The sequence below is a fragment of the Engystomops pustulosus genome, chromosome 4 (assembly GCF_040894005.1).
Source record: "Engystomops pustulosus chromosome 4, aEngPut4.maternal, whole genome shotgun sequence".
Classification (NCBI taxonomy): Eukaryota; Metazoa; Chordata; class Amphibia; order Anura; family Leptodactylidae; genus Engystomops; species Engystomops pustulosus.
This window is the reverse complement of record NC_092414.1, coordinates 59,026,483-59,039,898: the sequence shown is the minus strand read 5'-3', so window position 1 is coordinate 59,039,898 and position 13,416 is coordinate 59,026,483. Positions and strand designations below refer to the sequence as shown.

Below are 13,416 nucleotides of genomic sequence, written 5' to 3'. Positions count from 1 at the left end.
AAAGTTCCACAAAGTGAACTATCACTGCAGCCCTCCACCAGTCAGGGATTTATGACAGAGTGTCCTGACAGAAGCCTCTCCTCAGTGCAAGACATATGAAAGCCGCATACAGTTTGCAAATTAAAACACATGATGGACTCCAAGACTATGAGAAATAAGATTCTCTGGTCTGATGAGACGACTATTGAAATTTTTGGTCGGAATTCTAAGCAGGATGTGTAGAGAAAAGAAAACCAGGCACTGCTCATCACCTGCCAAATACAAGCCCAACAGTAAAACATGGCGGTGGCAGCAACATGCTATGGGGGTGTTTCTCAGCTGCAGGGACAGGACGACAGGTTGCAATTGAAGAAAATATGACTGCAGCCAAGTACAGGGATCTCTTGGATGAAAACCTCTTCCATAGTGTTCTCAGTGACCTCAGACTGGTTCAACTTCTTCCAACAAGACAATGACCCTAAGTACAAAGTTAAAATAACTAAGCAGAGGCTTCAGAACAACTCTGTGACCATTCTTGACTGGCCCAGCCACAGCCCTGACCTAAACCCAATTGAGCATCTCTGGAGATACTTGAAAATGGCCTCCACCAACGTTCACCATCCGACCTGAGGCAACTGGAGAGGATTAATGAAGATGCAGAGGATCCCAAATCCAGGTGTGATAAACATCATTCCCAAGAAGACTCATGGCTGTACTAGCTCAAAAGCCGCTTCTACTCAATACTGAGTAAAGGGTATGAATACTTATGACCATGTGATATTTCAGTTTTTCTTGTTTAATAAATTAGCAAAAATATCTACATTGCTGTTATTTTCTTTCAAGATGGGGGCAGAGTGCACATTAATGAGCAATAAAACACATTCTTACCAGTTGGCTGCAATGAAACAAAGAGTGAAAAATGTAAAGGGGTCTGAATAGTTCCTATACCCACTGTAGAACTATTTGAAATTACATGTAGACACTACAGCATTAGAAAATTCAGCGATAGGGCCCATGTAACAAGAGATGATCTTAACCATCTTCCATGGTGGTACAAGATGCAGTAGAATTAATTACAGACCTCGGCCACTTATTATTCTGGCCACTGACTTTGCCCTCATTTACAAGACCGATGTTTTTGTTTATGTGCTATCCATTGTTTACACAGGAAGAACATGGAAAAATTCATTTCTATGCGCTCATACACAGAACCACAGTTTCCATGGGCCTTGTGTGTGAGCAGGTCTGATTCTGGTTGTGTGCGGGTAAATACACCCTAATATTATAAACCTCCATAACAAAATCTAGTATACATAATCTCACCCTCTTATACCACCGGTGGCTCCAATGCATCCAATGCATATATAATACATATAATGTGATCAAACCCAGATATAATAAATACAAGAAAACAACAACATTTTAAATAGACTGTAAATGTGGTATACTGATAGGAGAAGTGTTTCCCCTTTCCTTTGTACAATCTTAATTACGAATTCTCTCAATTATTTAGATTTAAATATAAACCTTCCATCAGTGCTGACTCTTTACATTTACTACTATGGTAGCAGGATGTAATAATGTCTATAAGGTACTTCCAATTTGCTTTCCAGATTTTAAATGTGTACTTGCTAAAATGGGAATTTACATTCCCTGTCCAAACATATATTTAAAACCAAAACAAGGTACAGAAAAAAGCGTACATACGCAATTATGGTCGGGCGAAACAATTCTAGTAACACAACTCCTACCGTGATTCAGACAAAGAGATTTTCTCGCTGACAAAAGTTAATAAATGTAGATGCGGGTCGCGGAGTCAATATACTAAGATGTGGTGACTATCGTGTGCCTATTCACCCCAAAAATGGGCGGGAGTTCAATTTTTGGGGTGAATAGGGACACAATAGTGAATGAATACAGTGTTTTCATTCGCAGATTTTAAATGGTCAGGGCTTGGAGCTTTACTCCACTGAAGAGACTGTGTACTGCCACCAAGCTTGCCAGCTACGCCTTCCCTTAACAGATTGTGACAAGAAGTGGGAGTGGCAGTCAAAGAGGTGCGATAAGTTGTCCAAGGTTGTGTCTTATATTGCAGCTCAGCTCTATTCACTTCTATGGCGCATGGTTGCAATACCAGACACAACCAATGGACTCTTAAAGGGGTATTCTCATCTGGGCATTTGCATTTAAATAAATTCATCTGCCTTATATATACATTTATTCAATTGGATGTTTGTTTGTTTTTTAAGGTACCTATGTGAAGATAATTTCCCATAAATGAAGCCATGCCATCCCTTAGAAATAAGATAGTCCTCCTTGGACATGACCACAGAAGCGCTCTTCCAGCATCCGCCAGGCATGCACTACAGAGTCCTAACTAACCATCTGGATTCAGTGTTCAGCAACTCCTAAACTCCAAAATAATTAGTTTATTTGTGCAATCACTCCAACAGCAGCGGTCATATCCAAGGACAGCAATATTGTTTCTATGGCACATTATTCTAAATCCTATATTTATGGGAAATTATTTTCAGACAGGTACATTTTTTTAATAGCATCCAATTGAAGAAATGAATATATATGACGATTTAAAATTAAATTACATTTATGGTCAGTGCCCTGAAGGGAATACCCCTTTAAGTGCCATTACACATTTAGATAAAACAGGTGTGTCATCTACATAGGCCACATGCATACAACTGTACAGGCAAAAAAGGTCAGAGTATAAAATATAACATGTGACACTTCGCTCAGTGGATGGTGAGGGTCGCCAAGTCCAAGATCAATGCAAAAGATGGCATTCTTAGGAATTTGGCAATGTAAACTACTATACTACACATTATTTCATCAATAATGTCTATGTAAAATGTACGGACCATAAGTGGAAATGAAGATTAAAAAAAATTAACAAAGTTTTTAAAATAAAAAAAATAATGCGGTTGCTAAGAAAAAAGCAGATTTGCTTAAAGGGAACCTGTCACTAGCATTTAACACACTACACCACCAGCAATACCTCTTAAATCTAGGATTCTGTACAGTATATATTAAAAGATGGTTAAAATCACATATGGGTTCACTGGCCGTGACAGAACATGTGTATGGCTGTGACAGGTGAATCTCTAGAAAGTTACACCCTACATAAATAACAACATGCATGTGGTTTATTGGGCCTCAGACTTAGTGACAGGTTCCCTTTATGCCCAGAATGCTCTGCCGATCACTACAATGCAGGGTGCAACCGTTTTCTTATATCCCAAAGACATTCACATACCCGTTCTGATGCTGGACCTGGGGTGCAGAATTGGTGGTATATGATGGTGGAGGGGGGTTGTATGTCACTGGCTTGGTAATCTGAGCTGCCCGAGAGTTGTCTGGGGGTGGCGTCCCAGCACCAAACGGCCGGGCGGTTTTGTTGAGAGCAGCACTTGGTGAAAAGTTATACTTCACGCCTTGATTATCAGGAGATATCACACCCTTTGGGAGAAGACAAGGGAACAAACCAGGCATCATGCAGCCGTATTGAGCAATCTGTGCCCCATTCAACCCACCCCACAATTGTCATTGCCTTATGATTTATGAAAGTGTTATTAGAAGAGAGCCTGGCTATGAGATTAGTGCATGCAGAGGTATAAGTAATATTTATTAAGAAGAAGAAAAGTGATTGTTATAAGTAATATTTATTAAGAAGAAGAAAAGTGATTGGTTGTTACGGCCGATCTTCCACATTCTTTCTGTTAGTCTTTATAAATCTGAGTCATGTCCACCAAAAATCATCATAACATCAAACATGTGATAGTAAGTAATGGGGTGACTGTGGTAATGGTGTATCATAACAAAAAAAGTAACATACCTATAATAAATTGCATGCATTTTCCCCAAGTACTTATTAGATCCTGAATGTTGATCTACTTTAATAAAGTATGTGACTCCATTCGCAAAGATCAAACTATTGTTACATATCCCGGATAACAACATGATGAACAATAATGGATAATAATGGATGCTTGAGTATCATTTCTGGTAAGATTAATCACTCTATTAACTGCAGCAGCTCAAATCGTATCATAAAAGGCTCATGGATGGCTTCTAGTATCAGAAACCAATAGGGCTTTTGGCAGAATAAAATGGACAAAAACAGCGCTTCATCATTCCTATCAGTGACAGCTAGGAGTTCCGTACAGTGGAGACCAGGAGCGTTAGATGCAATTGTAATTTACTGGACAACCCCTTTAATGACTTACTAACTTCTATTTTATGAAGGGCTATGCCTTCAAGTGCGACACATAGCTTTGTTTTTATATCCCTTCTGCTCCTGCTGTGCCAAAATTAACTCTTAAAATATGCAAATGAAGCTGAAGTGCTTTGGGGGCCATTAGCAGAGCACCTTAGTGCTCGGCTCAGACCCTGAGGTGCTTGACCAAAGCACTTCAACTTAATTTGCATATTTCTAAAGTGAAGTCTTGACATGGTCAAGACTTGGGCAATAAAAATAAAGGTATGGGTGACATGGGTGACATGTGTGGGCATTGCCCTACATAAGACAGTGGTTAGTTTGGGTAGGTAAATTGTGCTGATGGATTCCTCTTTAATTCTGAATCAAATTGACAGAAAACAAGATGATAGAGAAGAATATCCCTAAATATTAAGTCTGATAAAACCTTTACAACCTTTTCATTTTGTCAGATATTTTAAACTGAAAAAAGTTATCCTCACGGGGCAGGGTCCTCCAAAGATCATAGGAACATAGTCCCCTGCATGAATGGAACAGCAATGAAATATGCGTGATGTTGCTACCCCTGTCAAACATTTTGGGGCCACGGTATCCATTGAGTCCTTGACTGCTGTCCCAATCACACTCAAGCCGTTGTGATCAGTCCCCGTGGCCAGACACTCAAGTACTTTGCAGGTATGTGGACTGGTTTATCATTCCTATACTGCCCCAGTACAGCTTTAAAGTCATTACATTCCCAATCTCCTTCTTAGGCAGCATTTAGTTCTTGGGGTGTAAGGTCAGCAACCTGAAATTGTCTTTTTACTGCTGCAGATGACAGCGGTATTTGGCATGTACTATTTAAGGAAGCCGCTTAGCTTAGGGGTCTCTTTCTCATTCTGTAATGGATGTACTTTTTTTTCTTGGTTCGATTCATTTGTCTTCTTCAGTAGTGGACTATGCATGAAAGGTTTGGGCTTGTGGAATTATGATGCATAAAACCCCCCGTATTTCATTTAACAGCAATAGACTGACATGTTTGGTGATAAAAAAAGTGGATCCAAAAGTGAACTCGAGTAATGGGCTTGGCAATCATGAATTAATATAATCGCTACCATTTTTTTTTTTACAAGTGAACCACCCTAACCCTTTCCGTATGTAAATGTAAAAAAAAAAACATATTGATTTGTGGCAGGTTGCAAATGCTGCATTTGCAGCCTTTTGGGGGACTAAAAAAAAGTAAAATTTAAGTCACTAAAATGCATGTAAAAAAAATAAATGATAAATGAACACATTTTAGTTTATAAAAACACGGTTCTACTGCTAATAAAACATCTATAAAGCTTATTGCCACATTTCAATAGTTCTACATTATAAATATAGAACCATTAAATGTGGCATTTAGGAGCACTGTTTTTCCCAATTAATATCTCCTAACGCCATCATTATACATGGATGTTAATTGCTCCCACACATCAATTTCCGCCTGGAAATGCTTTTAAACCATAAACCAATGACTCAGAAATTAGCTTGACTTCTGCACAGTAAGTTACAGGACTGAAGTAAACTGCAGCTTGCTGTAAAAAGGTTGCAGATTAGAATAGACTTTATAGATTGTATACAATATATATGTACCAATCATTGTGGTATGCCTATGAGACATAGTCAGCGTTGGACTGGGGTCCAAAATATAGTCTGTACAGCTACATGCAATTATTACCTGTACCTGTCCACAAATTCCTGAAACTGCTGAGCAGACATTTCTTTCAGTAGTAGCTAGCCGTCTAGTCTAGGCTGCCTGACATATTATATGTAACTTATCTGTGTGTATTGCAGTGAATGTACTATGCCAATCACCAATCATGCAGAGGGTGGACCAGGGGTCCATTCTGGTCAGGATTGATTTGGTCCCATTTGAACCAGTTATATGTCTATCTTTCAAGTGAACAGTGTCGGACTGGCCCACCAGAGTACCAGAGGATCCTCCAGTGGGCCCTGGCTCAACCCAATACTGAACCCCATAGGTCCATCAGAAAACACCACAATTTGGAGGCTTCTAGATTATATTTCCTGGGGAATAATGAAGAGTGGGCCCCCAAATTGATTTTCTCTGGTGGGCCTAAGGAAACCCAGTCCGACACTGCAAGTGAATACTCTAAGGTTGTGAAAGCTTCTTAGTTGCCCCCTGTATTTCTGTTTAACAAACCTTAGTGAAGCTAGACTAGAGCTGACTGACAGCAGAGGTATTACGTTGGTGATAAATCATCTTCCTAGGAAACACTTTCTCATGAGATCACATTCCTGCAGCTTAGACCAAAATCTCCTCTGTTTACCCTGCAGGGTACATAGAGCTCCAGGAATGTAGTGGAAGAGAAGGAATACAGGCAGTGTGTGTCCAGAGAGGTGCCAGGCTAGCCAGGGGGTTACAGAAGGAAGGAGATAGATAAGTCACTGTGTGCATATGTGGATAAGGTTATTGCATAGATCAGGAGAGAAAAATAAAGCAGACAGCTTGAAATCCCACTCAAAATAAAGAAAGCGAGGATAGATAGATATATATATATACATCAGATACAAGAGGATAAAAATAACCACATCCAAGACAACCATAGACTGCTTCCCCTCCTCGCAGTCACACAGACAACACCCACACACCATTCATAGACTTGTCACTGATGTAAGACATTTACCTTTGGTTGATTACTCAGTCCCCCGGCAAATCTAGAGAGGAAACAAAGGTCATTTTATTCTCTTCTATCATCACAAAGGTCCATAGACATAACCAGATGCGATAGTTACAGGGGCGGCGTGACATGATACACTACAACGTTAGTAACCGAACAATGAGACTGATGTAGCTGTGAAGGAACATTAGTGTTTTCTATAAAGTCTGTGGATTTGCATTTCTATAGAAGTCTATGGATCCACAAAACAGATAGATGACGTGTATGTGCAGTTATCAATATAATAAGCTAAGGAGCTGGCCACTTTACCTCATATTTTTTGTAATGTGTGTGTGTAAGTTACTTCTATACCTCTATTAAAAACCGCTTTCTTAATATGTTAAGAAAATAATGTATATGTCCTCATCAGTCAGACATTCCTGTCCATAAAATGGCCGCATATGGGGGGGGGGGGGTCATGTGATTTCTATCTGTCCATGAACAATCGGGGAGGGAGATTGTTCATTGGCATATAGAGATCACATGACCCTCCATCTGCAGCCATTTTATGGACAGGAATGTATGGCTGATGAGGTAACAGACAAGAGGCTTCACTTCACATAAAAAGAGGTGCAGAACTATTAATATATGCATGTTGGTAAATTACCTAATATCCTGCCCCCACACTTACACACACATTACAAACAACCTGAGGAAATGTGATCAGCCCCTTTAATGTTCTTCGCTCCCGATCAAAAAGGCTATTAAGCCCCATTCTCTGGTTGTCCAGGCGTTGAGGAAAGTAGGTAGTTTATCCACAGCTCCAATGGACTCCTCCTGGTGCCAGGTGGGTGGAGAGGTTACAGTGTTTGGGGTACACATGCCCAGTGAGTAGCCCGGGTAGTTCTTAATATGTAAGTAGTCTTACTTGTGTGACACATGTCTCCATGTCCATGTTTCTGAGCTCTGTGGGTTTCTTTAAAGTAGTGCTGGTACTGTTCTGGTTAGTCTGACACTAACAAAGCCCCATCATGCACCACAAATGGTCAGAGGCAGTTCCATCTGATGTGCTGAGTATCTTACCTGCTAAGAGCTAGGCCTAGTTTATTGCTGCAGGCTCGAATCTTGTTTTGGGCTTCAATGTGAGTCATATTTGTGGTGCTTTCACCATCAATCTGTAGTAGCCAATCCCCAACATTCACGCCAGCCACCTCCGCTTTCCCTCCTGGTGTCAGCTGTAATACAAATTAGGAAGGTTACTTTAACACTTTATAAGGCTTTTTATCAGTATATATAAGTCTAGCACTTTTACTGGGTCCAGTTATGGTCTTATTATTACATATTAGATAAATACTGGTGGAACTGCAGATTTTGATAGCACAAGCCAACTATCTGTTTATGCGGCTGTCTTAACCTTCCCTAAGCAGCGGATGCTAGGGGAAAGATCATTGGGCAAGTTGAATTTGAACATTTCCAATCCCATCTTCTCAAGGGAGATAAGCCATAGACATGTCTAGCAACAGCTTACTGTCCATGTGTAGGGACAGGCGAATAGATGATGGCTTTTGATTTAGACCCAGCAGAAATCTGTCCCCCATATCCTGGCAATTTCCTCATCAATAAGTCCAATAATCAAAAAAAATCTATTTATAAAGCACATTGGTGTATTTTCATATAGGCGGTTTGGGCAGTAGCCCAGGACCCAAGCCTTGTAGGGGGCCCATGGCCACCCAATTTACCCACCAAATTTTATTCAAATTTCTCATTACACATATACACAAGAGACTTCTCAGGACCCTTGAAGGTCCTCCACAGAATAAAAGCAGGCAGAAGGGACGCATCCTCCATTCCCCAAGAATCTTGTTTATAGTACCATATGTAAGAAGTGATTCCAGACTTGTAGTTGCTATAATATTCGTAACACCCTGGGCCCATGGCAGTCTTAATGGCATCATCATATTCCGCAGCGCTTTACAAATCAGATTAAAGCAGTTCTGCCTTCTCTCATTTTATGACATACCCACTCTTTATGGGTCTTAAAGAAGTGCAATTTCCACTCTGAATTCTAAATCCCAAGATATTTTATGGCTCTTTTATCGAGTCGAATGGCTCTGGAGCTTCATTTATTGGGGGACGCCAGACCCTGAGCTATTTTTGCTCTATCCTGTGGATAGGGGACAGCTTTCTTTCATGACACAACCACTTATTCTGTGATAAATACAGTATCTCATAGAGCAGTGATGTCGAACCTTTTAGAGCCTGAGTGCCCAAACTTCAACCAAAAGCCGCTTATTTATTGCAAAGTGCCAGCACAGCAATTTAAGCAGTAATTTAATACTCCTTGTTCTTTGACAACTTTCAATCGTTGAGCCTCCTAAAGACACCAACGCAGTTGAAAGGAGGAGGGCAAATTCCTCTATCATTGTAGGAAGATTCTGTAGGAAGATTCTTTGAGTCCTGTCTGGTGAACTTCATTCCAGTGCCATAGGTTCGCCACCACTGTCATAGAGAGTACAATAGTAGTCCTTGGCCTGACATCAGCCACACTGACTACCCCAATGATATATCGCTTTTCCTTGCTAAATCGGTTTAATAGATTTTGGTATCAAACTATGTGCCCTATTTGCAAGGAGACTAAACCAGGTCTCTGCAAGCAAACAGCAAGGGAAAAACACATGGCTGCGTATCCCTGTGCCTGAGCCTAGTAGACGGCTAGGTATTTATAACTAAAAATTGCACAAGCTCAGCTCTTCTGAACAGCCACATGACTGTCCCACCTGTCTCTTTTATTCACAGTCATACCCCTGCCCTATCAGTCATAAGCTAAACAATCCGCCCCTTGCTACAAGTGGGAAAACCACAGGAATTGTAGGAAATTCATGAAAGTACAACACACAACTTTCCAAAAAGAGAATACACACATAGCATGATGTGGCTCATCCTTTGTGGGTAAATAAATCCTACAACATAAACCTGTAGTGTTCACAGCAGTGAAAATCTAACATTAATCTAAGTTTTTGAGATTTTATAAACCGCCATTAATACGCTGCCAAAAACATGCACCGAATCTGTGCAGAAAAAAAGGAAAACCTGCTGCAAATCTGCAGCATTTCCATAACAGAATCTACAATTCCCTCTACTAAATCTTATAATAATACAAGACTTACATATAAATTTAACTTATCCGTATAAAGAACGTATCCTGTATGTAACCCAGGGACTGCCTATATCCAGTGCAGAAAATAAAAGATGCCATTGAATCAATTGTCTTCTTGTCTGCCTATGGAAAGATGACATCACCATCGCTGTGTGTGCCATACACAACATATGACATCACCTTTGTGGTTCATAGATTTGAGGTGTGTGAGGGCGTGTGAGTCTGTGATTCTTCATTGCATATTACAAATGCTGAAGACTTATTTATCCTCAGTCTGGCAATATATTTGTGTTTCTGGGGTTTGACTTCTCCTTATAAATAACGACTATTAAAATAAAGAAGGATCTTGCATTGCCAGGATTAATGGTGTTAAATGTAGCCAAAAAAAACCTGCTTTATTAAAAATATATTAAATTTGTGTCTGTTGCTTATTTACATGTAATGAGAAGTCCAGGGGGAAGAAAAATTAGGACAGGCCTAGAATAGGTTAAAAACATAGCAGAAGCTGTATTCACCTCACCTATGCCCCCTATCTCTCCAGTTCCTATTGCAACACCCCTGCCAACATGTAGGCAAGGGAGTGAATGAGGCCCTCTATCTGTAGTATCCTTCTAGAGGAGTCTGATCAACTCACTTTTAGGGTAATACAGTCCTTGTAAGGCAATTAGCAATGGTAGACCCTGCCTGGACAGCAAGGGTTAACAGGGTATGTGTTTTACTTTACTGTCATCCAATTGTATTTCAATCTGTAAACTGGAGTGTGATTGGAGAGTGAGCCACCACCTGACCAGGGTCTAACAAAACCCCTGGACAGGAATGGGCAAGGCCTCTTGGTACCTAGGTCTCTTACCAGAGACATCTCTTGGAACACATCTCTCTTACCAGAGAGACCTTAGAGCACATGCTCTGACCCCAGGCCTCCTAGGCCTCAGCTCATCTTCCAAAACACACACTGAGTGACCAGAGACAGAGTGTCAGTGCACCACTAGCACAGACACACAGAACACCTAGGACAAAGCAGCAACTTCCATACCTGGACACAGCTACCTCCCAGCCTGCACCTATTACCAGGCTGGTGAATCTACTCCTGAGGATCACTCTCCATGACCACTGCAGTAATCCAGAATTCCTCCAACAATCCGGCCTCCGTAACCAGATTGTTTGGCACGTTGCCTGCAGTTGTTCCAATAAAGAACCGTGAGTTACTTTTGCACAACGTTGCCTCCGTCTGGTCCCTGAATACGGCTGTACCATCAAGGGTTTCCCCAGCCATTACCCAGGGACATATACTACAGACACTAAGGGGTTGCCCCAGGGAGATTCAGTAAATCATCCTCTCCCTCTCTACAATTTCTTGCACACACCACCTGCTGGATACCTGCCAGGCTGTAGCACAGCCCTCCGGTCCCCATACCAAGCACCGTGACATCAGCGTGCCTAGGCCGCAACCGCCAGCCACTCCGGTATTCTGGGACCCAAGAAAAGGCTAGGGCCCGGCGGGGGATATTGCACTATGCTTACAGAGTCCATGAACCATACTGAAAGGCCTAATAAAGTGTTGGAGATAGTTTCTTTATCATCTTTTATTTTTGAACGTTAATAAAAGTCTAACAGATCGGGGTTTCCATTACACACGCAAAAGTCTTCCATCTTCCATTCCCCATTGACTTAAATGTAAGGATGGCTGCCATCTCTTACACTTCCATTATAATAATAGGTATGCGGTGCTATTTTTTCCACTACTTGATAATAGGAACGGTACAGAACCAGCTGAACGCATGCATGAATGTAGCCTAACAGAAAGCAAGTCCAATTCCCTGTCTTGACAGGACAAAGTTATGCCAGTAAGTCGGATCAGACGACTGAAACAAACCCAGCAACAGAGGCTGTCCGCCATCACTGGTAACAGAGACAGGAGGACAGATGTAGTGTGACTTTCATGAGTGGGCGGTGAGGAGAGGAACAGGCTGTACACTGCAGCTCCAGAGGAAGAGATATTAATAGGAATTATATTGAGGGGCTCCAATATTCCCTTCATGAAATCAGTTTATTCCTTAGTACAAGTTTTCCAGTCCACATGAAAAATCACTGAGGAATATCTGTGAACTTTAAGACCATGACAACAATCGTTTCCCTGTGATGACTGTCCCCTCAGTATTGACATAGACAGCTACAATCAGCATTAGGCCGCATCCATACATTCCATTTGCATTGTGTTTAGAAACGCAATGCAAATGTACAAGGGCGGAGCAAGGCCCAATCGCATAGACGTTTCTACTAAAAAACGCATGCAATTGCGTTGTTTACATGCAAAACACTAGGTGCTCTTAATAATCGCATGAGTTTCTGTTGAAACAAATATGCGATCGGGCCGAGCCCCTCCCCATTGTTCCTAGATTGCATTTGAAAGACAGCAGGGAGGAGCTTGACCAAATTGCTTATGAAGTTTCACAGAAATGCTTGCAATTGGGGACAAGCAACATGCATGTAAACAATTCAAAACAAGCAGACCTCGTTCCCGATCACAAGTGTTTAAGCCTAAACTCATATGAGGTCAGGAGGAACTGCTTTTCAATTGTGTTTTAAAATGCAATTCAATGCAGCATAAACGCGACCAAATCAATCCCCAAAGCTGTCAAACATACATAGGGTGAAGACACACATGGCAATTTTTGGCCATTTTTAGTTAGTTTAAAAACGCATCAGTTTTTTTGAAATCGCATGCGTTTGTGTCCGGTTTTCTGAATTTGCGCAATTAAAAACAGACAAAAGCCGCATGCATTTTTAAAAACTGGATGCTTTTTTTTTAACGCAACGCAGACTCTATGACTAAGGACCTTATCGGTCAGAAACTCGTAAGAAGATGGTTTTTTCTCCACTTATGTGTTAATACCTGTAACTTGCTGTGTCACCATGTATGAATAAAGGATTCAAGATTTCCGGTGAAACAAAAAGTGCCAACCTCATCTGTTCTGAATTTTCTGTAGTACATGGGCAGCCAGAAATGGTTTGGACTGAGATCAAGAATTTGATTCACAGGAATATAGTTGCCAGGGGGTTCTGCTAAGAGTAATAGCGTGGTAAGACCCTTAGTACAAGTGATGTCTGTTCAGTGATAACTGCTCAGCGTTACTGATCATTTGTTTTTCACCTTGATTTAAGGACCTCTAACACAAGTCAGGACAGTGAATGCGGTGCAAGGCCCCATACACACATATGTGTTCTTATGCTGCAAACAATGGACCCATGTGTCATCTGTGTGTGAGGTCTATTCACATGCCGATGACAGCAAAAAAGGCTTCCAGAACCACAAACTTGGCAAGGATATGACATGCTCGAGTTTCGGGGCTTGGGCAGTTGGTTCACACATGGGGCAGTGGAAAACCACGGCTGTGTGTATGAGCACA

At 41.2% G+C, this 13,416-nt stretch overlaps 1 protein-coding gene across 4 annotated transcripts in view; it reads right to left on the bottom strand.

Annotated features, from left to right (window-relative positions):
• Positions 1–13,416, bottom strand: part of PDLIM7 (PDZ and LIM domain 7) — a 68,020-nt gene that overhangs the window by 35,201 nt on the left and 19,403 nt on the right. For all 4 annotated transcript variants that reach the window (XM_072146007.1, XM_072146008.1, XM_072146009.1 and 1 more), the window contains exons 3-5: positions 7,936–8,087; positions 6,880–6,910; positions 3,251–3,453 (exon numbers count right to left, since the gene is read on the bottom strand). In XM_072146007.1, the coding sequence (XP_072002108.1) occupies positions 3,251–3,453; positions 6,880–6,910; positions 7,936–8,087 (386 nt within the window). The remainder of the gene's footprint in view (positions 1–3,250; positions 3,454–6,879; positions 6,911–7,935; positions 8,088–13,416) is intronic.